This window comes from Limulus polyphemus, unplaced genomic scaffold, assembly GCF_000517525.1.
Source record: "Limulus polyphemus unplaced genomic scaffold, Limulus_polyphemus-2.1.2 Scaffold1625, whole genome shotgun sequence".
In the NCBI taxonomy this organism is placed as follows: domain Eukaryota; kingdom Metazoa; phylum Arthropoda; class Merostomata; order Xiphosura; family Limulidae; genus Limulus; species Limulus polyphemus.
In genome coordinates, this window is record NW_013667235.1 from 1,610 (window position 1) to 15,356 (window position 13,747).

A 13,747-nucleotide genomic window follows, 5' to 3' on the forward strand; every position below is an offset into this window, starting at 1 on the left:
AGAATTTCTACCGGAAACAAACAAACAAACAAGCAGATACATAACAATATTTTGGAATGATATATATACATTTCGAATAATATTTTGCTCAATGAAGAAAGAATTTGCTGTGTATTAGCAAATAAAATTAATAAAAATACTAGCCATGAACAGAAACCGAAATATTATGTAGCCAGAAAAATTACTATGTTGATACAAAAATCCTAATTTTTATTGAGATTTGTTGATCTATTGACAACCTTCTTGTTTGTTTCGATTGTGCAAAAAGTTATGACAACCAGAACAATCATGGTTTTGCTTATTAATTTTGATAAAGTTAAAAATAAATCCCACAACTCCTTGCGAGGTTTTGGAAAGTCACTGTATATCCACTGGAGTCTAAATTTATTAGTCAAGTCTGCGAGCGCGATGCTGTTTGCGTAAGGAATGTATAAACAAACATTGAGTTTGACTCTGTAGTGGTATGATACTGGGATATGAAATGTTTGTGAAAAATATGATATAAAAAGGTATTAGTTTTGAGTTAGGAATACCATTCTGTGCAGAAAATAACATGTTACCAAAGATAACGTGAAATATAACTACAAACTTAGCTTAATATAAGTTATCTTAAAGTAGTTAAAAGTTAGTCACTCAGTCACAAGTTAGTGTTCTTTTTCAAATTTTTGTCTTCAGCCAACCAATGTGAAAATGAAGAAGCAATTCCTCAGAGTTAAACAGATAGCAGATCAAACTTTTCTTCGGTAAGTCATTCCATAAATAATATGAAAAAAATTATAATTAAAAACTAATAGAAATCAAAGTAAATGTACGTTTTTTTGTGTATTTACCTTGTTCAACAAAGTATAACTGTAAAGTGAAAGTGAATAGGACTTTAAAGTTTAATTTATAAATTAGACTTAGAGTTTAAATATGACAACGAAATGTGTTGGATTCAAATTATAAAAAAAATTATGATTTTGTAATGCCTAGCATTTGAATAATTAAACCTTTAAAGCACAAATTACAGTTGTAAATCAAATATGTCCTTAATGCATAGCCTAGTGAATCACTGAATACAGATTAGAACATTTGATAACTAGCTCTGTAAAAAAAGTGTAATGGCTGTATGTAGTTATAAGCTTGGATTAGTGTCATGTAATTCTTCAATTTTTTTGTACAAAATGGAGTCATAAACACATACTTACAAGTTTCAAGCATTCTGAAGTTGTTGAATATCTAGGTAAGTTTATCTTACTGTGTCGTTGAATATTTCTGAAAAAAGTTTGTTTAGTGAGCCTAGTATATGTATCAAAATAAAAATCTCAAATTAGTCAAAATCAATCCAATTAACTAGTCTTTACCAAACCCTTACCAATGTGATTTTCTCAGCTAATATTTTGGGTAGCTTCTTATCAAAGTTTCTTGAAAATAAAAGTACACTAAGTTGACATCCTTTCCTTCATCCAGATAATACAAAATATCTTCAAATAGAAAGATAAGGTTAGTAAGCAAGATTTCTCTTGTTGTCTTTCTTTTGTGATATCATATTTCATTAAATGGTTTTATGTGATATTTAAAATTTTAAGTGAGGTCTTTTACAATGCCCTTATCAGAATTTGAAGACTAACCTTTTTAATATATATGATATGAAAAGTAAGTTTTTATTTTATCAGAGAGTTATAGACTTAGCAAGCTATGTTTAGCAACACTGATGGTACTTGCCTAGCACTGGCACTGAATAGTGCTGTACTTTTACTATTTCTTTACTCATTCTTAATATTAGGATATTATGTACAAAGGAAATGGATACCTTGTTGCATTTGTATTGATTCTTATAAATCTTTGGCTGTGAATTAGAAAGCAGTCATTCTCGACCACTGGTCCACAGGCATTTTTTTGCTGGTCTGCATAAATATCCAGTTTAAGAACAAAAAGTCTCAGATCTTTCAAATTTGTTTTTACAACCTTATGTGTAACAGTCTATTTTTTGTGTATTTCGTATACTATAAGTATTGGTTTGTAAGCTTTTTTTCCAAAGATTTGTCTGTCAAGTGAAAAAAAAAAGGCCATGAACTACTGTTTGTAAGAAGCTTGTAATATGACAAGTTATTGGATTTTAATTTTAAGTTAACTGTCTTTTTGTTTTGTAATTTGAACCCAAGTTATCTTATTAAATCTGTGATGCAACTTGTTCATCTCAAATATGATGGCAGTTTGTATCAGTAGTGTGTTGTAGTGCTAGACTATTATCACATACATTTAAGTTGAATAACAAAAATATAAATTGCATGTTTTTGTTAAAACCCATATCAAAATACTATTTATTGAAGATATTTGTGAAATACATGTTACTGTTTTTCATATATATATGTGTACATAATTTCTAAAATACTGACATGTATACACTTAGGAATTTTCTTCATACATATAAATCTGCTTACAAGCAGTATTCACATAAATACATATTTTGCTTACACCTTAATGAGACAATTTTCTAACAAAAGTTTTTTTTATTTTTGTGATGAGTTATATCAAAAAATGTAAAACAGTACATTCTAATGTACTCCTATAAAATCTTACATGCACATGTAGTTTATTAATTCAAAAATACTAGAAAAAACATTTTGTTACTATGATCTTTAGAAGGTAACAAAAATGCACCATCATGATTGTTACTAACTTTTTCTATTCCTGTCTTGTTTGAAGTGCTGTGTTTCATGATAATGTTTGAAACCATGGCATGAATAATTGGTTTGATAGATATATTTTGTTTTGTGTGTTGAGTTACACTAATATACACCTGTACTACAACCAGACTGACTCACAGGTATACATGTAAATTGTAAATGTATTTTTATGAATACTTTGAGGAGCTTGCAACTGTGAACTCAAAATTACTCTGTACAACAGGTTTTCTAGGTGTTTAAGAATTTTTGTAATCATTCTCTAAGAAGTTTTATAAATACATCTTTTACATATATATTATTTATCAGTAATATGTTTACATTCCATCAAAAATTTAATATGTTATAAAATCATAAACCTTCTTTATTAGGTTGTTTAGTGATCTATCTACTTTTTTTTATTTAACCCGTTTCCTTAGACTCAGTTTAATTATAATTTGATATAATTTTCTTAACTTTACAAAGCCTCATTTATGGAACAAAAACCAACTCAACAATGCTTCCTAAATTAAAAAAGTGATTCATTAATAATGGAGAAGAAACTTTTTATAGAAAGCCTAGCAATACATGTTCAATAAAGAATTCCTATTTACTTTAACTTTACATATTTGTTATTTTTGTAAAGAAATTGATTTACATTATTTAAGTTTTTGTTTTTTTTAGAAAAAAAGAAATATAAAAAGCTGTTTAAATGTAATTTCATGCCATCACTCTTCCTTACCAAACAAAAATTAAATAAAGTACAAGAGAAGGAACAAAAGCACTAACTGGTGAAAAAATATTTTGTGGTAAACTCAGATTGAACTGAATTAACTTATGAGTGATGAAATAGGTCTGCAAAACAGCTGGAGATTCCATCGAGATATTTGTTATAGAATAATACTGAATCTCTAAATAGTCGAGTCTTGGAAAGGAGACTGAACACAAGGTAATGCACAAAATGAAGTCTTTATTTAGTTGCAAACAAATTGTGTGTTCGTGCTGTTATTGAACATGGTAAAGCTGCTTTTACTGAACCTTCCTTCAGTCTGCTTGCTCTCATGTACCACACTGTTTAAATCTCCTAGAGAATGACAAAGGAACAATGGCAGCTAGAGCGAGATGATCTTAAGTATGTTATAACACCAGAAGATAGAAATGAATGGTATATTTATGTGCTGCAATGGTGAGATTACATTTGATATGTAATTATCACTAGTTGTTTCTTAGGTCACAACGTAGTTGGTTTGTAGATGTTCAGATATGTGATGTGACTTTATGATTCAACTATTATGATTCATAACATATTCTTTGGTTTTGTTAAAAATGAGACTTTTTTGCTATTCCAGTATTCTCTCCATTACTTCTTCTCTATATTATTCTCAATAATTTGAGATTATATACAAATTTTATTTGCTTAGTCTGCTGTTTTAAATTGTATTTCCTATTGATAAATCTAGGCCAGTCATCAACAGCCACATAGTTCTGCCATATCTGATTCTACTTGGTGCTTGTTCAAACTTGTATGGCCACATTTTTTCTCGCCATTTTCATTTGTTTATGAGTTTTGCATCACAGGATTAAGCTCATCCCTTTTACAGCTTTGTTATTCTATCAGATTTATTGGTTGGCCAATAATTTTTGTGTTTTTTTATTTTCATACATTTATTGTAAATATTCAAGCAGTTAATTTAAAGATTATTTGAGACTTAGGCCATGATGCAGGGCAGTTAGTTAAGAAATTTAAGTTGCCTAATCAGTGATTTTTCAGTGGATTTCATAAAAATTTGTGGTTCTTATATCTTTATGTATGTGCTTTTTGACCATAAAGCACCTTTTTAATCATTTTGAACTTGGGTTGCATATTGAGAAGCTCAGATTTTTAATGCCAAGCTTGCCCAGTTTAACGATATCTCAGTTTGATCATATTTGGCACAAATTGGAAACTTTAGTTTGAAAGACTGATGTTTCTTTACTCTCTCTTGTTATCCTATTCTCCTTAAATATACAGCTGTATGTAGTGCATATTGCTGAAACGTTTTTATTTGTATCTATCTTGGGAATTATAGTAGATTTCACACCTTTCAGAGATGTGAGGTTATGTCGAGGTTTTCCAGTTATTGTGGGATGGACTCTTCAAAAATCACCTTTTGTTTTTTGAGCCACCTCCAACACCCCTTTAACCAAGAAACAGGCTAGGAGTCACTTGGAAAAGCTTATGGACCTCTGGAGGACTGTGATATTTATATTCTGTGGTTTATTATGCAGTTTCAAGAAAAGTCTGGAATTTGCAAAGCACTTTCAGCCATGTCTTTAACTGGTTTCCCCTATACAGCTATTGTTTAAACTTTTAATCCAAATCCATTTTGTTTTCTTGGATCTCTGTGATCCTCAGATGCATAAGGTGCTGGCTTTCTGTTTTAGATGTGATCAACTCTTCATTGTTTTTTGACAATTCATTGTCTCAGGGTAGACATAGCTCATTTGTTGTTGAATAACCTACAGAGAAGACTGGATTTTTTTATGTTTCTCTTAACATTCCCCATCCTCTGTATTTTCACCACTATTAAATGACTGATTCTAGCTGCTCATTTGCATGCAGAATCAGTATGTGGTGGCACTAACTTTGAACTTAATATACCTTGGTATTCCTATAAACCTGTAATTGGAAGAGGTTACAGCCCCTTTTCAACATTAATTTGGATGTCTTCTCAACAAGATTATAAATTCATAGATCACTCTTCTTAAACCTGAAAAAAAAAAGCTTTCTGCTCTAACTTTGCATTTAGTCAGGTAGTTCACTTGGTAAAGCAATGGACATCATTATTTAGAGCAATTTAGGGGGTCCTGGATATAGGGCCCATTCAAAACAGATTTAAAACAAAATTAAATCATCATGGTGTCAATGCAAGCATTGTTTTTCAGTGATGATGAAGCTATTCTTGTTGTTTAAGGTGATACTTTGAAGAATATGCCCTAACCTGACTTGTATTGCCAGCATACATCTTCATTTTCTTGTGTATGTATAACTAGGATGTCTCATCTAACTAGAAGCTGATGTAATACAACCAGTTAAATTTAGTGTTATACAGAGGTTGAATACATTATATTAAAGCATTTTTGGAACCTTGCCACATTGTTACAGTCCATGCTGCTACATCTGGTCATGCTCCATCTGATAACCATGCATCTTGACAATAGCTCCATTACAAAAAAGATTAGTCATAAAGCTATCATGTCCAAATCACACCACTCCTCAGTAAAGGCTTTCCATGATCTATCTGGTGTACAAGGATAACAGTGTATCAGCTCTTGCTCAACAATCTGTTTGCACAAAATTCCATAGGTGGTGTATGTGGTAGTTTGACTGGTATGTATTTCAATAGCATGTATAGAATAGCATGAATACCTATTCTGTTCCCCAGGTGCTTGAAGTATGTCTTGATTGAACCGGACATATGATTAGAAACTTTATATCGGTGTGTCTGTACCCTGTTGGCCTTGTTTTCAGATGGATACTCTTCTTGATTATATTGCATACTGTTACCTGAGGCATGTGTACAGTTTTTGCTAGTGATCATTTTGTTCATGGATTCTCACTTGTTACAAGATGCTGCACTTTGGGTGGGTCAAAATGTGCATGTCATGACCTTTTTATAGTTATATTTGAAATTTAATTATGCTGCTTTTTTATTGATGTATATAAATAAACTTTGCATCAAAATGTAGTTTATAATTCAAATCTTAATATTTTATATAAGTTTAATTTCTTAATTTCAAAACAGAAATATTTAAGTAAATTTTTTATCTTCACTTTTATGTATCATGTGACACTTCTTTACTCAGAACTGCCAATTTTAGAATTTTTTTCTACTACTATATTATTTTATATATATTTCTGAGGACTTGCACACTTATACATTAGATATCCCCAAGCTAAAATAAATGTATAACCTCTGTTCTTCCTACTTTAATGAGTTATATGCCATAAAATGGAACTTGCAGTCACACCTTTCCTAGCACACGTTGGCTTTAGAAAATGTCATTATATATTTGTGTCTGACATTTGCTATTTGATTATTTATAACCAATAGAAAGATTATTTTAATTACCATTTTCCCTATGAAGCCAGCTTGTTCTCACAATTAGTTTTGAGTTATTCTGCTTCAATTTCATAGTTTGCTATCACTGAGATTGCCTTGACCAAGAAAAGAAATTATTTTAATACACATGTAGCTTATTTAGAAAGCGAGTTAAATTATAATAATTTCAGGACATTGTTTTTTGTGTTGCTTATTAATATTTTGTGTTATAAGTTGCATATTTAAAATAAAAATTAAGTAAAGTGCTAACAACACTTCTATAAACGGGAAAAAAAGGATTAACTTTCATCAAGACTTCAAGGGCAAAAAAGCACAAGACACATATAAGTACTAAATTCTTGCTTTTTATGTATATTTTTTATTTATACAACAATAAATAAAATGTCAAAATTAGAATCTTGTGAGGTTAGATAAGAAAAATTGAATGAAAAACTAAAGAAAATAATCAGTAGCACAAACGTGTATGCGATTGTAGCAGTGTGCTGGTAACTGGATGATGTGTTTACATAAAGTTTCCCTGCTGTAATAATTCTCTTTGTTACTAATCTAGAAGATTTGTATTGTATTATCTTTGGCATTAAGAATAAATAGTGTGTAATTGTCTGTAACAATATGCAGTCATTCTAGAAATGAAAAAGAGGAATTTAGATTTATTCTTTATTTTTTTTGTTATGATTACAAGGTCAGTCAAATGAACCAATACCATATACAATGTTAGGTTAGAGCAAATAATAGATAAAACTGAAAAAACAACAACTTGCTATTCATTTAGGAGGTTCTGGTGGTTTTGAAAATGAAATTTGGAGTATAAGATTTAAAAAAAGTAGTATTTTTAATTTCAAAGTGTAATGATCACCATGTACTCAGACTAGTCCGCATCAAACTCTGATTCCATAAATTTACAAACAAATATTTAGTAAAAATAAATATTTAAAATATCTGATTTGTGTATGGACAGAAGACTTAAAATGTTTACTAAAAGCTTGCCAAATTTCATGAAGCTTACTGTAGTAAAAGGTATAGTACATATGGTTTTATGGTAACATGCTGGTTGCAGGGTTGGTCAAATATACAAGCCCATATACAGAGGATTAACATAACTGGAGTATGACTTGTTGCAGGTCTCTTTCTGAATAGTCCTGGTGATCCAAGTTGATGCATATTCCTTTGTTTTCCAAATACATTAAGTGCAAAGTATATCCCCATCTGAACTTTTTTATGATCTGAGTGTTTGAACATTTTGCATTGGAAAGGAATGTTAAAAACCCTTTTCAAAAGTTTTTATATCAGCTGTGGTTGTTGCATGTTTTGGTGATTTCCATATTCAAAATCATTTTAATGTAATTTACTTATCCTTCATCAGATACTACATACAACAGTTGTTTTTTTAAATGCTATGTGTTCTATACAAGGACAATTGACACTAATATACTTGCAGTTATTTCCAGTATTGTAGTAATGGGATAATAAACAGTACAGTATCACTATAATATGGTGTATTAGAAACTCTCATAGTATATACTGCACTGTTGAAATATACAACTGCACATTGCTTTCCTCTACATGTATATAGTCAGTTTTTTGAATCTGCATCAGCATTGTCACATGATGAGTGTAATGCAGCTGTGGGTAAGTTCATTTGTGGTACAAGTAGAATTAGGTATTAGATTACCAAACATGATTGTATATTACTCTGTAATTTTAAACATTTGCTATTCAATTGTGATATGGTTTATAAAAGTATTCTTTGCAGCTTTCTTAACAAGTAACATGTTATACATGTCTCACGTTTCAGTAAATTTATAATTAACTTACTGCTACTCATCAGTTGCCATATAATCTTACCGCAGAAGAGCCTTTAATTAGGTAAAAATCACATTTTCACAAAGTCTATATTAAGTCCCTCACAACCAGTTTGGTCCTTAGATGATTTGAATAACTAGTTTCCTGATGAGTTTTATCACATAATAAACAGAAGTGAAAAGGTAATTGATACAATTAACACAATTTGTCTGTATTCATGTGCAATGTAGTGCTGTTTTGTGCTAAAACAAGTGTCATTATACAATGTACTGCAAATTATCTACATGTAAAGTATATGCTAAGCTCTATAATAAGTTGTTCAATATTTATGTCTGTAGTTCCATGTAGTTTATACACAATTCTTGAGGATATAACATATATATGTATGTATATATAAATATATTTTTTATTTTAATGGAAAATCCAAACATGGTTACTGGATTAATCAAATTTCAAGTTTTATTGAGTATCAGTTTTGTTTTGTCATCAGCTTGAAAACATTTTCAAGAACTACACAGAGTTGGGTCTAAAATAATTTTAAAATAAGTTTTTTGACAAAGTTATCAAAATGCTTTAAAAAATCTAAAAATGGTATTTCCTTTTATGAAACTTTACATCATTTAGTAGTTTTAGGAAGAGGTCTGATAAAGAGTATCAGAATATGAAATATTGTACTATTTAAATGGAAAAGTGAATGAAACCAAGCTTCTTTGGATATATAAATTATTTAGCACTGTAAAAATTCTTTTGATATGTTTATATTTATTGAAGTGTTTTAAAGTATATTAAAAATGATTACTTTAAAAATATTTAAATAACTATCTAAACCATGTAAATTGTATGATAAATATTATAGCTAATAAACACTTTGTATAAAATAAATAATTTAAACATTTTTCTTTTGTTGGATTACTAGCTTTTCATAGTATATGGTAAATGTTGTACTATGAGAATATATAAATATATATAGTAGCTGTTTCTCATAGGTGAAGAGTTTATTAAATTGCTAAGTAAGCAGTAAGTTCTTCAGGATAAGTACTTATTCTATTACTATATGTGTTGTCAGTGTCAAGTGTTTTTACTAGTCATGTGATCTTACAGAGCTAGTTTCTTCACAGACCTGTAATTGTGCTCCTTACCAAGGAGTGTTAAACTGTCAAGATCATTGTACTGTAATTTAACATAAGATAGTAAAGTTATAGAATTTTGGCTGTATTTGGGACAATTTGGTAAGTCATTGCTTCATATATCTATATATCAAGCTCACTTTATACAAGTCCCACATGTAAATACTTTTGGATATGTAGTATTTTCTTAATATTTATTTAGCTGAAAAAGTCTGTGTTGCATACTTTCTATTTACATATCATGTACAGTTGTAAATGCATGTCTTTCTGAAAAAACAAAAACAAAAGAAAAACACGAGATTATCTAGAGTGAGGGATTTACAATTTGAAAATAAAGGGTCCCCTGTATTAATTCTTCTGTATCATGATGATTTTTTATTGTTTTAGAATTATTTATGGTCCATGCTTTGTTATCAAGCCATGCTCCAATAACATGATGTGTTTTAATATTATGTCATAGTATTTCAAGAATTCATGCTTTAGGGTTTTAGTATTATTATTTTTCATTATTATGTAGGATTTCGCGTAATGTTTTTATTAATAATAAATGCTAATACTGAAAAGTTCAAAGCTCGTTTAACCCTTTTCTAACCTAGTTTACTGCAATGACTATATCAGGACGTTTCGAAATCGTTTCCATATTGAGCACGTGCTTCTTAGTGTATCACAAATATTCTATACATACACACTTGATCTCCAACCCCAGTTCACAACGTGCCTTCTATCATTACTTCGAGTATTTGAGTAAAATCACGAGGTGTATAAACGTGGTTAAGAGCGATAAGGAAAATCGACAGACAACACATAAACGATTGTATTAACTTTGGTATCCATTGTGAAAAATCTAACAACTTCTTAAGTTATTCGTGATTTTTAAATCTGCATAAACCACCTTACAATTTACAAATCAGGTTTACAGCTGTTTCTAAAAACGCTACAGCCAAGGATTGATTAGTTGTAGTCGACAGCGGCGTGCGTCGCTAGGCACTGGCACACGGGGCCCGTGCCCCGATTCTACTTGAAAGTGCCCCGAATCCCCAGTACTTAAACGCTGAAAATATCCACGCCTATAGGTCCAAATCCTGACATTTTTAAGTACCTAACAACGCCTCTGGTAGTCGATAAAGGTCTGAAATATAAAGTCATTTAAATGAATTATGTTATCATTGGTAAATCCATTGAATCTGAAGAGAAAAATACTTTGAGACAAAAATAGTCTCTTTCTCTCATCAGCTAACAATTTCAAAATATTTTAAGAATTATGGTAAATTAATGCTTTGTGTTAGTAAACATAGATGTCTTTATGATAATGTTACTCATAAAACTTATCATTGTTTCACAATAAATGAATTCTTACAAATGCACGATTGCGCAACTCAGTCGATGTCTGTCAACAAATAGAGGGAATATCAACTAGATGTACTACCGCAGGGTCTCCGAAAGTGTTCTGTTTCAAGAGTAAATAAAATCAAAATTAAGAGTGACAAATAATTTTATTTCTTGCTTTTGAAGTTCGTATGTCATGCTGTAATGTAGCCTACAGAGGGCATAATTCTTATCGTGATTCATGGCATGCGCACGTATTACTAACGTCACGACAGTAGAAATTGCTATATTAAGCGTCCCTTATGTGACGTCGTTTTAGTGTCGACTGACTGACGGACAGACAACAATTGTGCAAGTGCTTAAAACAGGTGACTCCTCCAGGTGGCTTTCGGGAAAATAATGGATAACAACTTTAGCCCACAAGTTGCATACTTACACGTATTTAATTTTAATTCATAACAAGACTTAATAAAAAAACTACAACAAAGCTTTGCATATTAGTCGCGCTTGTGGATATTTTGATGATATTTTTAACATTATTCAGATTTTATTGCCACTGACAAACATTTATCCATCAAAACTCGCTCTGTAAAAAATCCCTTTCCCTGCAAACAAAACACGTTATCTGAACTTTAAGTATAAACAATGTTAAGCAAACATGAATACGATTTTTAATAAACCGAACACTTTTAATTTTGAAGTCATAAACTTTCCTTTTGTGAATATAAATATTCCATAAAAAGTTATGTTTACTACTCATAGCTTATTAGGTTCAACAGATTACGTGGACAGAATGCGTAAATTCACTGTCATCTTTCAAAAAGAAATGTCTTCTACCGCATTTTGAATACCAGATTTATTCACGTTTGTAGAAAATGTAACCATCTTTTTTGTTGCAGATTTTTATTTCAATGATTTTACAGGTTATCACGACCTTTTCAGATCTGTGACATTTACTCCCTAAATGTGTCGTAGTAACTTCTGAGAAGTGTAGATTGAAAGCATAGAAGTATATTGCAATATGCCAATCACAATACATCTATCATATCCAGTACTGACGAAGCCTTTTATCTAACACTCAAGTTACACTGTCGAAACCACTTAACCCATTGATTGCTAATTCGCCGTACAGGGTACGGTCCGCTTAAGGCAATTGAATGCGAGTGTGCTGTTTATAGTATACGACTCGCAAAAATTCCGCGCACGTTTAAAGCAGTCGCATTTAAAGGGTTATTGGATTTCATTGTTCACTAGACGTTGTAAGGATGCTGTTATTTTTGTTTGTTCAAACCCTAGTCACTTTCCTTGTTTTACAGTTCATACCAATATTTTAATTTCCTTCTAATTTATTAGAATATTTATGGAAGGAAATAGCTTGATGTAGAGCCAGATTTAAGACTATATTTCTCTTCTGTTGAGCTGAATTTAAAACACTGTATTCTTCAAAACAAGCTCAGAAGTCTCGTTAGTTTTAGTTAAATATTTTTTGTTTTCAATTTTTTATTATGTTTCAAGAATTATATTTCAATTGTACTGGATACTAACTGCAAACTGATGGTAATATCAGAGATTCAGATTTTATCGTAAACGTATTACATACTATATGTTACAGAAACTTTTTATTTTCAACAAGCTCAAGAGTATTTTACCAAATGTATTACTGCTTAAAAGGGGTTCGCGAAGAGAAAAATGTTTGAAACCGCTGGACTAGAGGGAAGGCAGCTAGTCAACACTACTCACCGTGGGCTACTTTAATCAGATGGTGAAACTTGATTGTCACTCTTATAATGCACTCGCAGGTCCAAAATTCAGAGCTCGATTTTTTTTAATGTTTTTTGGCAATAACCGCGTGCGAACCACAGATCCATACTCCGACAGCGATCTTTATTACTGGTGGGTCAGACGATATCTTTAGGATATACCTTCCTTTATTTATTGATGGGAATGAACCATGTTACGTTTTAGAATTTTTGAATAGTCCGAAGCCGAATTAACTGATAATTTAAATTTAGTAGTTGAATTGTACTTTGGATTTAGTATTTAAATATATCCCGATGTATTAGTCAATTTATGATATTTGCCAACAAGATTGATACACAGTTTTCTTTTTTAACACATATGTTTTAATATACACACAACAGTACAATTTACAATAACAATTATTACAAATAGTTACTACAAACAATGATTTATAAACAAAAGTTTCACAAACTTATAAACAATATAAAATCTTCTTTCTAGTCTGGAACTCCCTTATATCTAATCGAGGGTTTGCGATGAGCGAGTTAATTACGAGTTGATGCAAGTACGATTCGCCTGGAAGCTAGCTAGCTTTGTCCTTGGCCATACACGCTGAGCTCTCGATGAATTTATATGTTTTCGTAAAAAATACTAATGTCCGATGAGAATCCACTGAAGTTAAACGATTTGTAACGTTCGAAATTTATAAATATTCCTGGTCAAATATCTGAAGCTTTCCGATTGATAATTCCGTTATAATAATCACAGTTATAGCTTTCGTAGTTTATAGCACATTGATTATGGTGAACTACTAATATACACTCTAATCGGCGCGTCGCGTTGGTTATATTTATAGCCGTGGGAAGGTTTTCTAGAAAATTCAGTCTTACGTAACAATACTGTTTAAAGCGTTTACGTACACACATATACTTTTGATTCTTACTCTCGAGAATCTTCTACAACATTGGAGAATCGGTGGGAGTTTCGCAATACATATCTAACA

General features: G+C 30.8%; 1 protein-coding gene across 1 annotated transcript in view; it reads left to right on the forward strand.

Moving 5' to 3' along the window:
• The first annotated feature begins 388 nt into the window (after positions 1-388).
• The window catches only part of LOC106464355 (rho GTPase-activating protein 44-like), an 86,084-nt gene continuing 72,725 nt past the window's right edge, over positions 389-13,747 (forward strand). Inside the window, exon 1 of the mRNA XM_013924490.2 lies at positions 389-743. Coding sequence (XP_013779944.1) covers positions 691-743 — 53 coding nt within the window. The 5' untranslated portion in view covers positions 389-690. The remainder of the gene's footprint in view (positions 744-13,747) is intronic.